General features: G+C 33.6%; 1 protein-coding gene across 3 annotated transcripts in view; it reads right to left on the bottom strand.

Annotated features, from left to right (window-relative positions):
* Positions 1–14,678, bottom strand: part of FGF13 (fibroblast growth factor 13) — a 2,301,951-nt gene that overhangs the window by 2,044,847 nt on the left and 242,426 nt on the right. For all 3 annotated transcript variants that reach the window (XM_044057538.1, XM_044057543.1, XM_044057542.1), the window contains exon 2: positions 1,711–1,798. Coding sequence is in view for 1 of the 3 variants with exons in the window: in XM_044057542.1 (XP_043913477.1) it covers positions 1,711–1,717 (7 nt within the window). In the remaining 2 variants the exon portion in view is untranslated. The remainder of the gene's footprint in view (positions 1–1,710; positions 1,799–14,678) is intronic.

The raw sequence follows: 14,678 nt of genomic DNA, 5'->3' as shown, positions 1-14,678 counted from the left end.
ACATATATATATATATATATATATATATATATATATATAAATGGGTCTACTATACATGGTCGACATTTGAGAATGTGAAAGACCATATGGCCGAGACCATATGATCGATATTCCAAATGTCGACTATGAAATTTAAAAAAAAAACAATAACTTACCTTCACACTGCTAACCGGGGTCTATGCCCCCCTGCACCCCCTATAACTTAAGTATACCAACTCCGAGATCACACTACAGAGTGTAGGATGGAAATCTTTCCATTCTGCACTGTACGGAGATGCCAGTTCCACGTGGTTGACATTTCGAATGTCGATCATATGGTCTTCAACATTCTGAAATGTCGCCCATGTGTAGGGGCCAACATATATATATATATATATATATAGAGAGAGAGAGAGAGAGAGAGAGAGACAGGGGAAGAAAAAGAGACAGATATATCAAATATTCAGGATATAACAAGCTTTTAATTTGATTAGCTTTATTGACTAATTTTGACCTGTTTCTGTTTTATCTACTGATGCATCCTGAAAACCTTTTTAAATTCCTTGTTGACATTTAAACTGCCTTTGCTTCCTTTCAGAATGTTTAATTTAGCAACATATGTTTAATGTCATTTTCATATTCTTTTAAATTTTCTTATTACACTAGAACTTACTTTTCCCTTATAAAAAATCTTCAATGAAACTCAAAGTATATCTTTCACTGTTCCATTATTATGTTTTCCAATGCAATTATTTATTTCTTTAAATAATCATTCTTTAAAATCCTTTTACCTTTTCAAATATGCAGAAAATCTAGAAATTAAAGTTCCTAACATTTACTCTAAAATTAAAACAAAGCATTATGATCTGACAAAAGAGAAAAAATTGCTATGCTTTATATAAATTAAGTCTGTAATTCATTTAAGATATATACTGTGCTTTTTTCCTACTCTGTGTTCTAAAGGCAAAATGAATAACATGAAAAATAATGAGCCTTTTCAGAGAATATCATTATATCTTTGAAATTTAAATTATCTACCCATTTTAATAACTTCATCAGAGGCTGATATTTTGGGTTATTTTAGTAGTTGTATCATTTTTATCTAAAACAGAAGGCTCCTCTAATATTTAGCTACACATTCTTTCAGATAATTTAGCAATATATCAAAATAATCATTCACTACATTAACTCTGAATCCTGAAATCCAGTACATATTTACTATCTTTTCTTTTTACTAAATGTTTTCTGACGGAAAAATAAATCATCCATAATTATACTTAGAAGCTTTATTGACACTTTGATGCCATTTATATTAAGAGATACTACCTTCAAAGTATTTATTACTTCTTATCCCTTTCCTTTATCTTTTTTATAACACTGTGTTATTTGAATGATAAATGTTTGGGCAATTTGCTATGTTTATGTTTAATTGTGTGATTCTATTATGAAAATAAATTGGTAATCTTCTGAATTAATAATTCAAGAACATGCAACTGTCTAAAAATAAGAAAGCCCTTCAAAAGTGGATACCTATGTTCCAATTCAAGTTTTGACTCAACAAACTGATTAAAACACCAACAAATTCAAATAATCATAATAAAGTGAACCTTCTAAATATTAGAAATTACCATAGTACTTTAAATCAAAACCAGATATTGTACACTATACTTATGCTGTGCATATGTGTTGATGTCAATTACAATGTTGCTGTTAAATAAATGTTTAACTTACAGTGCATATGCTAATTTCTTCCCCTTGTTTTTCTTCTTGTCTTGCTTCTTCTTGTTTCTCTTTACCTCCTTAAATCCACATCTGAACCCTATGGTCAAAAAGATTCAATCACTATTTGTAGTTTTTCTCTTTAGTTTTATTCTTTTGTATGTTGTATTATTTATCAACAATTTGCATTTATTTACTTTCATTTTCATTAAAATTGTGCATACATTTTGACATTGTGACATTTCAATATCATGCTTTTCCAAGATATTTAAAGCATTCAGTTAGCTAACAATGTAGGAGAATAAAGTTGCTCCTAAACATTACAATAAGTGTTTCTCTTTATTCTTATTTACTCAAATTACTTGCATTTTAAATTTGAAAACTAGGTAATATATACTTCACAAATAAGCAAATTATATATGAAACAGTCATATTAATTTGTAGATAATAGCTCTACATTGCTTACAATAAGAAATCAATGGTACTATTTTATATTTGATTTCATTTTAACCAGTCAAATTTGTATCGACTATAAAAAAAATTTAATGAGAATTATTATGAATTCTTTAAATTTTTGAAATGCAACATTCATTTTATAGAACACACCTGAGCATATTCAACATCCCTTTTCATACTTAGATTAATTCCTTAAATCACTTGTGTATATGCATTGTAAATTTCCTGAAGTTCAACTTACAATATATTTTTTTGTTTGAGCCAAGAGACTGCACAAATCAATAAACATGTATACATACAGTATTAAAAACAGACAAATACATTACAAGCAATAAGAGAGCTAACTAATTCATTGTAAATAAGATCAATTAGATGGGATTTTAAATCCCTTTTAAAAACTGCCACTGTACGACAGTCAAAGAGCCATCTAGAAAGCCCCATAGGAAAGGGCCCTGGTAATTAAAGAAGGGACAGCCAGAAAAGTCAAGGTTGCAATATGGGACCACAAAAAGGTTCTTTGATCCTGAGTACAGTATTCAATTAACATTATACATTTATAGATGGTGCTTTATACGGATGGCCATGACTATGAAGAGCAAGCTAGATCATAACAAGGATCAATGTCAGTGGAACAAGTAACCCAGTCATCTTTGGTGCAAAATGCTGTGGGTCCTATTCTCATACCAGGTAGATTTATTACTGACACTGCAGTACAGCATGAGAGGGGCACTGTCCTCCAGATTGTGCTGTCCATTGGATGAGACATTAAACAGTGGTCCTATCTGCTGGAGTTGGTGGCAGCTCAGGTGGATGTAAAAGATCCCACGGTACCTATCAAAAAGATTAGGGGTCCTTTAATTACTACATTAAAAAAAACATTACATGTTTACAAAATATACATATTTGCAAGTACATATCTCCGCATTCCTATATAACATTGTTATTATTCTACCATAATTGACCCCCACTCCTTTTTCCACAACCATAATCTAATTTTTTGCAATACATCAACCAAAGTCCATTTCCCATTAAACAAAATTTCATTCAGTCTTTCATTCTAAATAACCTGTATTATATAAAATAAATTCTTATCTACCCATCTCACATATTCTTCTTGTTTTTATAATATCCATGCAAAATCATATTCATAGCTATATTGTTTACATCATTAATCTTATCAAATGTTTTCTTCACCCAACTTTTTCCAGAGTTTAACCATTCTTCTACATTTCAAAAAAACATGCACTTTTGTCTCTTCCTCCCCACAAAATAAACACACTCCTTCAACTGTCTTTTTATATGGTATATTCCTCTTTACTGGTAACATATTTATTATCAGTCTCCATAGGAAACCCTGACACTCTGCAATCTTGGTACACCACGTTTTCTTACTTTAATGTTTTTTATCACTTCGTTTGTTAAATTGTCCCATGGTAGCACACACCTAATGTTCTTTTGTCACATTATAGCACATCTTTCTATTCTTTGTTTTGTCACATTATAGCACATCTTTCTATTCTTCTCTGTATCATTAATTTTAATTTTTCTTGTTAGTATTTTTTTCTTGATAATTTTAGTTTTTTTATAGAATCTTTATCTTTTTCCTATTCTCGTTTCTAATTTTTTTTATTCTTATATTTAAACATTTTCACTATTAGTTACTCATTCTCTTTGTTTATCCACTTTAATACTCTATACAAGTTTAAAGAAGCAGAACAAATAATAGGATTTAATAGCCCCAAATCCCTCTCCTCATTTTCACTCATGTAAGACACACCTCAGTTTAAAGAAGCAGAACAAACAATGGGATTTATAGCCCCAAATCCCTCTCCTCATTTTCACTCATGTAAGACACACCTCTTTTCACTGGCTTTAATATTGAAAACCATATGAAAGAAAATACTAATTGTACAATTTCTTTTTAATATTTCTTCTGGCATCATATAAACATTGACATATATGCTGTTTCTCCATTAAAATATAATTCACCAGATAAACCTTTTCCTTAAAACCTAATAGGTTATTATGTTCATAGGATATTACTAGACTAATAGCTCAAGAGCCTTTATAAGCCTAGCCATTATTACCCAGATTTTAATACCCAAGGTCTAGAGGATGGCTTAGGTTTGTACCTATGCCTTTGACTATTTGAAAGACTGCCCATATCCATAAGGAGCATAGGCACCATTCTAGGAGTGAATTTATGATTCCCCCCCTCCATTGATCCAAACTAAATTTGAAGAGGTCATGGAAGGGCTCTGCTTCACATGAACAGATAACCTGTTCCAGGGGAGGGGTAATCTCTGAGGCACATATCTGTCCCTCCAGCATATTTTGTTCACATCACAGACAAGGTTTCAATCCTTGGATTGGATAGTCGTCGTGCTTTTTGCTTTGGGAATGTGCAACAGTTCTGTCAAGAATTGATTTGAGAATGCCTTGGAGATTAGGCACAGACCACCCCTGAATAGTTTGTAGGAGACAGAGTAAAGGTATAGGGCTTTTAGGTGACCCACAAAGGACATTGTTGCTTACACCCTGTATTTATTTTTTAAGGAACGTTTGAGGCTACTCCAGTTGTTGCAAGTGCCTCGGCAGGTACATTTTGAAAGGTACATTGTACTCAATTAATACCAAAGGAGTAAACCGCTGTAAAATACCAGTAACCAAACTAAAGCAGCAAAAGCACACAACCACTGTAAAACACAAGCAAAGGAACACAAAATATATTTTATTGCACGATTAAATTAAGCGCTTTTGTCCTGTAGTTATTCAGGACTTCTTCAGAATAAAGAACATACTTACATACTACATTTAAACACCCTCCCTTAATTAAAAGGTGCCAAAAGATTTTACAGGGAACTATACTTTGAAAATATTAATATGACATTCCAAACCATGTTTTATGTTACTAAAATTAAGTTCTTATTGAATTGGTTATAACTATACTCATAAAAAGCACAGCAGAATAAGGAAGGCACTAAAATCTACCAGTTTAATCAAAACCTAAATAAAAAAAGTTGTTACACAACACAGAATTGCGTATCATGAAAACAGATAAAGGAGGGTGTATGGTTTTGGTAGACACAATTGATTATTCTTCTAATATGTTACAGCTTTTACAAGATATTCAAACTTATCTCCCTGTCTCTAAGAATGAGATAAACATTGCATGTAGAAAAATAGATGTTTCTATTGTAAGACCTTTTGTTAGAAAGTAGCATTACCCCCAAACCCATGAATTTTTGAAAGTTGAAAATCCTAGAATATCATCTTTTTTGGCATCCTCAATATCCACAAAAATATTACTAATCTCCCATACAAGCCAGTTGTAGCAGGTGGGGGTTCAAAGACACATTCCATACCAGTTTTTGTGGACCATTCTTTGAAGTTTATTACAGGAAGGTTTCCACATTTAGTGAAAGATTCATGGGACTTTTGTGGGACCTTTCTTCAGATTTGGTCACAGAGAAAACTGTGTTCCTCACTATAGATGTTACTGATTTTTCATCTATACCCAAGGAGGAAGGGTTGGATTTTTTTTCTTAAATGTTTTAAATAATGTGGATGTATTGAAAGGAAAATAATTGAACCTATTTGAGGATCTTTTGAGGGTAGCATTGGAAAACATGTTTGTGTATTTTTAAGGGAAAATATTTAGCTGGATTAAGGGAGTTGTGATGGAGGCAACTTGCACCCCCTTATATGCAAATATGGTTCTATAATACTGGGAAACAAAATATGTATTTGGGTCTGAATTTTGAAAATATATTAAATTATACAGGAGATTTATGAATGACATTTTTTGTCATTTGGGAAGGTCCTGAGAATTCTATTGGGATATCAGTGGATTATTTGAATACAACCAATTTTCTTAGGTTTACACACAACTATAATAAACAAGGAATTGACTATTTGGACACAAGGGTTGACCTGTTGGAAGGACATTTAAAATCTAAAATTTACAGGAAACCTAGATATATCAACTCCTATTTACCATTTTCCAGTGCTCACCCCTTCAAACAGAAAAAAGAATTGTGAAAGGTCAGATGGTTAGAGCAGCAAGGATGACCTCTCAACTTAATGATTTTTTGGAAGAAGTGGAATTTATGACTAGGCTATTTTTAGAAAGGGGTTACCCAGAAAGTTTAGTAGCTGAAGTAGCACAGGATATGACTATATGCTGGGAGTCTAAATTTGTGCCACTCTTAGGAAATAAATTTATGGCAACAGCTACTAGCTGGACAGATCCTAATCATGATTATAAGAGAGCATTAGTAATGGAATATAATTATGCTACTAATTTGGTGAAGGATGTGGTTATTAACAACTGGAAAATGCTTAGGTTTAACCCTGAAATGGTTAGAAAATTAGGAGCATGTCCTAAATTTGTTTTTAAAACACGAAATAACTTCAAATGAATATTTGAGAGAGGTGCTAGAGCAGAAAGGATAAGAGATGGTGTAAGAACTAAAATATGTGGTAGATGCTCTTATTTTAAGTATATTTATGAGAAAGGAAGTATTACTTTGGGTAATAGTATTAAAAGTAAGATTTACTTTACAAAGGGCAACTGCATGAGTAAAGGAATCATTTACTTGGCTATATGTAAGGCTTGTCCATGTTTTTACAAGGGAAAAACAGAAATATTTGAATAAATGAATATACAAGCATACTTATATATTAGAACTAAGAACCCAAACAATGCCTTGTTCAAGCATCCCTTATTATATTCTATACACACGGAGGTTTTATTTGGTATATTGAAACATGTTAAGATCGATCCCAGAGGGGATGGTTGGGAGAACTGGCTTTGTTATAGGGAGATTTGTTGGCAGTTTAAATTGAATGCCTTCACCAGTCCAGGATTAAATTATTTTGATTCTATTCAACCCATTTTGAAATGTAGAGCTTCTAAGTTACAATGGTTATTTTGGGTTTAAATTGTTCTGAAATGTGTATATGCATATTTTTAAGTACTACTTTTAGGCATTAATCTTAATATTCAATTTAATGGAATACTTTAATACAAATGGCTTATTTGATTTAATTTGGTACAATATATTTCTTTATTATTTTTTGTAGCACATTTCCTGTTCAGTGAAAGTTGAGGTGTGTATGGATAGAGGTCCATGTTCATGGTTTTGATTACACTGGTGGATTTTGGTACCTTCCTTATTCTGCTGTGTTATTTTTGCTGTTCTTTTTATGAGTATATTTAGAACCAATTCAATTGTTGCTGTGTCTTTCGTCTTTTTCCCGGTTAGGGGTCGTCACAGCGGAACTCCGGTCCGCTAATGATTGGTAGTTGATTTTTACGTGCCGAGTTACCAGCCCTGATGCACAACCTTCAACAAAGGTATGCCCATTCACGCATGTCTCCACGCAGAAGACGCTCTAGCTGAGAATTGAACTGGACAGAGTCTTACTGTGAGGCGACAATGCTACCGCAGCACCACCACCGCATAAGAACTTAATTTTATTATTATAAAACATGTTTTGGAATGTCATATTAATATTTTCAAAGTGTATTTCTCTTTAAAATGTTTCGGTGCCTTTTAATTGAGGGAGGGTATTTAAATGCATTGTGTAAGTGTGTTCTTTATTCTGAAAAAAAGTCCTGAATGACTACATGATGAAAGTGTTTAATTTTAACATGCAATAAAGGATATTTTGTGTTCCTTTGCTTGTGGTCTACAGTTGTGCACTTTTGCTGCTTTAGTTTGGTTACATTGTACTCAATTATTGGTTTGATGAAGGCCAAGTATAGTGGGACTATAACCTCCTTGCAGCAGGATGCCATGTCCTTACTTATAAGCTATGCCATGTAGAAGGGCTTCCTCAAAGTTCAGGTTACTATGTAATTGTAGGGGTATTCAACTTCCCAAAGGTTATAAATAAGCATTTGTTTTGCATTTAGTTTTAAGCTATACTTGCACCAATTATTTTTCTGAGTCAGACCTTTCTGAAGGATATCTGTGTTATTGGCAGATTCAGTGATTATCCCCCAACTTACAGTCATCAACAAACTTGGCCAGCCAAAGGCAATCTATATTAGACTTGAATTCAGAGAAGTATATTTTGAACAGGAGAGATCCATCCCAGCACTGGCTTGTTGGATCTGAACCACACCCTCTCCACTATAACACGTGTCCTGTCTTTGAGACATTTTGCTATCCATTTTGTGACATAGGGATTTATGCCTAATTTTATGAGTTACGGTGGTGGTGCTATGGTAGCGGTCACCTCACAGTAAGATGCTGTCCAGTTCGATTCTCAGCTAGAGAGTCTTCTGCATGGAGACATGCGTGAATGGGTATACCTTCGTTGAAGGTTGTGCATCAGGGCTGGCAACTCGGCATGTAAAAATCAACTGCCAATCATTAGCGGACTGGAGTTCCGCTGTGGTGACCCCTAACTGGGAAAAGCCGAAAGACACAACAACATTTATAATACCCAAGTGGGGAATTCTGTCAAATGTCTTAGCTAGGTCAGGGTAGTCATTATGCACTGTTTTACTTTCATCAATGGCCTTGGTGATGTTCTCAATGAAGTCCACCAGACTGAGTAAGCCTGACATGCCCTTGACAAAGCAGAACTGGGTTCAGTCCACTGTCGGGAGATTTCATTTGTCATTGTTCCTCAGTCCCATGATTATTTCCATGGCCTTGCATATGAGTCTAGTCAAACCTATGGGTCTGTAATTTCCTAAGTCTGTTGATAGTCCTTGTTTATGCAGAAGGGTGACCACTGCTGTCCTCCAGTCCCCAGGGACATAGGCTATGTGCAGGCTGTGATTAAATAGAGATCTTAGTGGGTTTGATATGTCATGTTTCAATCTATTTAAGAGGCATCCTCAGATATTGTTAGGACCCATCAAAGCCATGTTTTTAGCTTTAAGGAGTGCAGTGGTTATGTGTTCTTTTGTGATAACTGATAGAAAAATTATGGAGGGTATTTCTTGAGGGGTAATTGGAGATGATGGTGGAGGATAATTTGAGCAGAATTTATCTGCTAGCAGACTTACTGTATCTTCTGGCTGGGTATAGGGGGTGCTGTCTATAACTAACTCCACACATTAAGTGTTGCCTTTAAGACTGAGGATATAAACTGAAAAATGCCTTATGGTTATCCTTTGCTTGGGAGGCCATTTCTGTCTTAAAGTTGACTTTTGAAGATTTGACTAGAAACCTGAGCTGCTTGTTTAGACAAATGAGAGAGATTTTTCCCTGTTGTACATTTCTTGTCCTACTTCTGGACACAATTTTCTTTCTTTTGTACAACCTACACACACACACACACACACACACACACACACACACACACACACACACACACACACACACACACACACACACACACACACACACACACACACATTATATTTTAATATTCCATTGTTTAACTATTCAAAAACAAACCCTTCTTTAATTCATTCATTCAAAATGTTTATAAATACTCTGTTCGCCAGTCCCTTCATTTCTTGTATGTTTCATACCATATAACATCTGGACCTGATACTGAATCAACAATTACTTTCCTAAGTACTTCACCCAATTCAATAATAGTAATTTCTTTTCAAATTCTTCATTAACTCATTCTTGATTTTATTTTACTTTCCATTCTCTTTTATACTCTTTGTTACTGTTATACATACATACTCTCCACTTATATTTTACCTCACTTTTGCATTTTTCATTTCCCTCATTATAATACTATCATGCTTTACTATTTTATCCAAACATGTAGACACCTCCTCCCTTCTCCCTTACAAATATCTCTATGTAAACAGTAATGTCTTAATTTTCCTGATATCTTTCATCTATTTCCATTTCCATATCATAATACTCTCATGTGTTCATCCCAAAATTCTCCAATGCTTTTCTATACATCTTTCCATACCTACTTTTTGTTCCTTTCTTACATCATCCTGATACTAGAAAAAAAAAAAAAATGTTTTATACTTCTTTTTAAATCCAATCCATATTTCAGACCAGGTTTTATAAAAGCCCCTCATGGTTATGTGATCCCTCCATAACTGCAATGCTTTTCACTTTCCAAATCTGTCCCATAATTTCTCATTTATTCTTATTTTTTTCCTATTTTAATATACTCTCCTTCTTCCATCACATCCATCCATATTGCTACAGGATCTCAAAAAACCTGTCCCTACTGCATCACTGTTTGCTACACCCACACCTTCTGATACAAAATAATCAGTTGTATATCTAATTGCTTTTCTTCTGTAAGTCCAATGTTTTTTTATTCCACACAGATAACTTACCACAATTTATCACTTCTTGTAACTTATCACGATTTATCACTTCTTGTGTTTTTAAACATCTTTCCCTTACTTTTCATATTTTCCCCTTAAATCACAATTAAAGTCTCCTGGAATAATAATTTGCATGCTAACCACCACATAATCTAATATTTGATGCAACAAATTCTCATTTTTCCTACAATTCTATAAAAATATTCTCTCTCAACCTTCCAGTTTTTACCAGTGTTACATCTGATCCGTTTTCTTTTTTTTTTTAACACAATATATCCACTCCAGAACATTAATTTCCTAAATTCTATACTATTTTCCACCTCACATTTTTTCTGTTTGGAATCTTTATTTACTTGTCAGGAATCTTACATCCTCTATAAAAAGAATATCTACATCACATTTAGCACACCATTCCCGTATTCCTACCTTTCTTAAAATATTACTAATGTTTTTGTTTTTTTTCGGCTTTTCTGGTTAGGGGTTGCCACAGAGGAACTCTGTCCGCTAATGATTGGCAGTTGATTTTTATGGTGCCGGGGTACCAGCCCAACACCCAACCTTCAAAGGTATGCCCATTCAAGCATGTCTTTCGAATGCCACTCGACCGCGGGGAGGACATGCAGACTCCACACAAAAGGTGCTCCAGCCGAGAATTGAATGGGAGAACCTCTTGCTGTGAGGCGACAATGCTACTGTTGCACCACCTAATACGATTCACATTTAGTTAAAGTACACACATTATCGCTTTCCTTTCTTTATAAGTTGGAGGGAAGTATTTTAAATTTTCATTTCTTTATTTCTTATTCTTTCCGCAATATTTTTCTGAGTTTATATATACATATTCCTTGATCCTCAGAATCAGATTTTTCACTATTTTCACTAACTGAAACACATCCAAAACTACTACTTACCCTTTATTTTAAACTTTGGTGATGCTCATTTAAATCTTTTCTTCACTCTCGTACCTATTAAATTCCTTTTCCTAACATTCTTTACATCTCTTTCACAAATATCTGACATCACTTTCAATTTCTTCATTTTCAACACACTCAGTACAGTTACCTTCATCCTCCTGAAATTTACCATTTTTACATAATTCGTCTTTTATTACTTCATCCTTTTTTCATTAACACCGTTTTCACTTTTCCTCCTACTTCCTCATTACTGTTAGACATTACAGTACTTTAATCATCCTGCTAAACATTACATTGTTTATTCTTTTTACAATCAAACCAAAAATGCCTTTCACTTTTAAATATTCTACATTCCTTTTTATACTTTTCCATCATATGACCTTTTTCCACATTAACTACATCTTATTTTCACACAATTTATTAGATGAGTGAAATCCCCACAAAAGAGCAAGTTTATGGCTGTTTGATATACCTAATTGTTCCTCTATTACCATCTATATATAAATATATACAGATATATATATATATATATATATATATATATATATATATAAATATATACATATATATATATATATATATATATATATATATATATCCATCTTCAACTTTTTTTCCCATTTTGCACATGTACCATCTACATACATAATACCTGGAAAATGCTTTATCGTATCTTTTTCATATTTTAAAATAGCATACACTTCCCTTCCCATTCCAAATACCCCTTTCATCTTTAACTTTCACTTTAACTGAATAGCACATAAATGAAAAATAATTTTTAACGTCTATTAACTCAATTTCTCCATTATAACAATAAACAAACTTTTTTTTTTTTATCAAGTCCCTTGCCTGGAAAATATAAATTCATTCCATGAATAATAATACTTCTTTTTTCACAATTAAAGAAAAATCTTTCCATTAAGTGTTCAGTCTCATATGTTAAGTCGCAAAATGTCCCATTCCCCAAGTGAATCAGGATGTAATATCTTTTGCTTTGAAACCCAATGGTAAGACTAAATGATCCCTTACAAAATATCTATTTCTTCTTTCATCTTTCTTATCCAAACAAACCTTTTTTTTTTCCTTTTTAAAGTTTACAGTACCTTTTGTTCTTCCAACTGCACCAGCATATGACTTTCCAGACTGCATACCACCTGTAACATTATGTCCATTAAACACACAACTTATTTCTTATTTGTCCAACTCACTGTCCGTTCTGAAAACCTTTTCCATCATATCTGACCACAAAATCTCAGACTTCTCCAGGATCACTTTTGTTCAATAAATCAAAACATCACCAGGCAAACTTCCAAAAGCAATTTCATTTACTACAGCTTCTTTAAAATCCTGAGGTTTAAAGTCAACTAGATGCTGACTATTTGTACTGTCCTCTGACATTTAAACAGTTTAATGTCCAAATGATAGAACCATGCTACTATTACGAACAGGGCAACTCTCTTCTCCCTCCATTACTGCACAGCTTCTCCAAATATGCAACTCTTCCAGCTTCTTATAGGAATGTGAGATATGACTCAAACATATGTTTAGAAAATACATCCTCACACATTAAATTATTGTTGCCACCAATATGTTGGGCATCTAATGGGGTTTTCTGTGCACTAGACAACTTCAAAAATCAGGTGCGAGGAGGGGGATTCAGAAAGTTGTATGATGGGATAAATTAAAGCTGAAAATAGAGACATACCACCAAAAATAGGGTCATTAGGAATCAGGCCTAAAGATAGGAATATTTTCTCCAAAACTGGGGCAGTTGAGAGATCTGCACGAGTACAAAAACAACATTGTTGCCCTATAAAACAGCTGATATAAGAAATAATAGCTTCTAAATTATATTTTTGACATATTACTGTACTATGAAGGCTTACCACTCTAATAAAAAGCAGTTGGAATATTAACCGGCTGCTTTACAACTATTAAAACAATATCAGAATAATTTCAAAGTTTATACTGAGCTTCTTCACTTCTGCTTTGATAATAGATGATGCGCATTATGTTATGCAGCGCTAGATGCACTGACAAGCAAATTCTGAAGTTAACTCACCACTGCCAACTTCTGCAGTGGTGTAACTGGCTACCTGTAAATGACCCAGCCACATGTCTACTTAGCTGTCAAATCTACAAGCTGTTAGAAATGGGACACTGTCCCCCTGAACAAAATGACAAGTCAAGCATCCTAACTACATACATACTTAGGCACAGCCAAGAAAATAACTTGTTTTAAAATTTTCCATTGGAGAAAGACCTTCCTTTAGGCTAGCCTAGATATTTCTAATTAGCTACTTGCAGACGTGAGGCAGCAAGCAACTCATCAATTATTTAGAAATAAACAGAGTAACCTTTTAAGAACACCAAATGCTCTTGCTTCTATAACAATGGCTAGTCCTTGCAGCGTACTCTGTAGTCACATTTTTCTTTTAAAGATATACTTTTAACAAATTACCACTGTTTGAATGCCTACATAACTACTGTCAATAACATACAAATATATTATCTCTACTTTATTTTACTGTGTAAGGTTATGTATTATTTAGTCTATGTATAATTTTCTGTTTGTGTTTTATACCATGACGTACAGGTTGTGGCTGAAAAGGGTCATTGACCAGGCCACTTACCTGGTTATTAAACTGAAATAAATAAAATAAATAAATATTGTACTCTTGAATAAACTGAAAGGATTTTTCAAAAGAGTTCTTCAAACATGATCTATAAAGTAGCTATGATATTCTTAAGACTTTTCACACTAAAAAACTCTGATAATATCCTCAAAAATCACTAAAATCCTGTCAACTTCTTTAAAAATCTGCAGCGATCTTCCCCAAAGCTATTAACTAGTCATCATCTTGGCCTTTATGGATTTCATTAAACTTGTTTTCTTTTTAGAAAGTCATGCCAGCTAAATTAACTTCTACTTAAACCTGTCATTTCAGGAGTTTCAAATGTTTAATAATGAAAAGCTACGCCTTTCAGAAACATTTATTTTCTGGGGCAGGGACTACACTTGGAAGGGGGACTACATTCTGGAATTTGGTGTAGTTACAAAAATCCTGCCTATGTCCCATGTTCAAGGAACACTTTGAAGAATTTCTAAATCCTGCGGTCATATCCTTCTTTGAGGAGGCAATGCTGGAAGCAAATAGTGATCCCCGGGGTGAACTTTCTATTTCCCATCCACTCATCAAGATTTCTCTTGAAGAGGGCCAGTGAGGTGCTCTGCTTGATATGTATGGGAAGTCTATTCCAGAGCATGGGCAATCTTTGGGTTATGAACCTGTCTCTCCAGTATGTCCTGCTGATTGTGGTAATGAGGTTGAGGT

The sequence above is a fragment of the Protopterus annectens genome, chromosome 15.part0 (assembly GCF_019279795.1).
Source record: "Protopterus annectens isolate FY-2018-M chromosome 15.part0, PAN1.0, whole genome shotgun sequence".
Lineage (NCBI taxonomy): Eukaryota > Metazoa > Chordata > Ceratodontiformes > Protopteridae > Protopterus > Protopterus annectens.
Note: the sequence above shows the minus strand (reverse complement) of the source record. Positions and strands in the feature narration are given on the sequence as shown.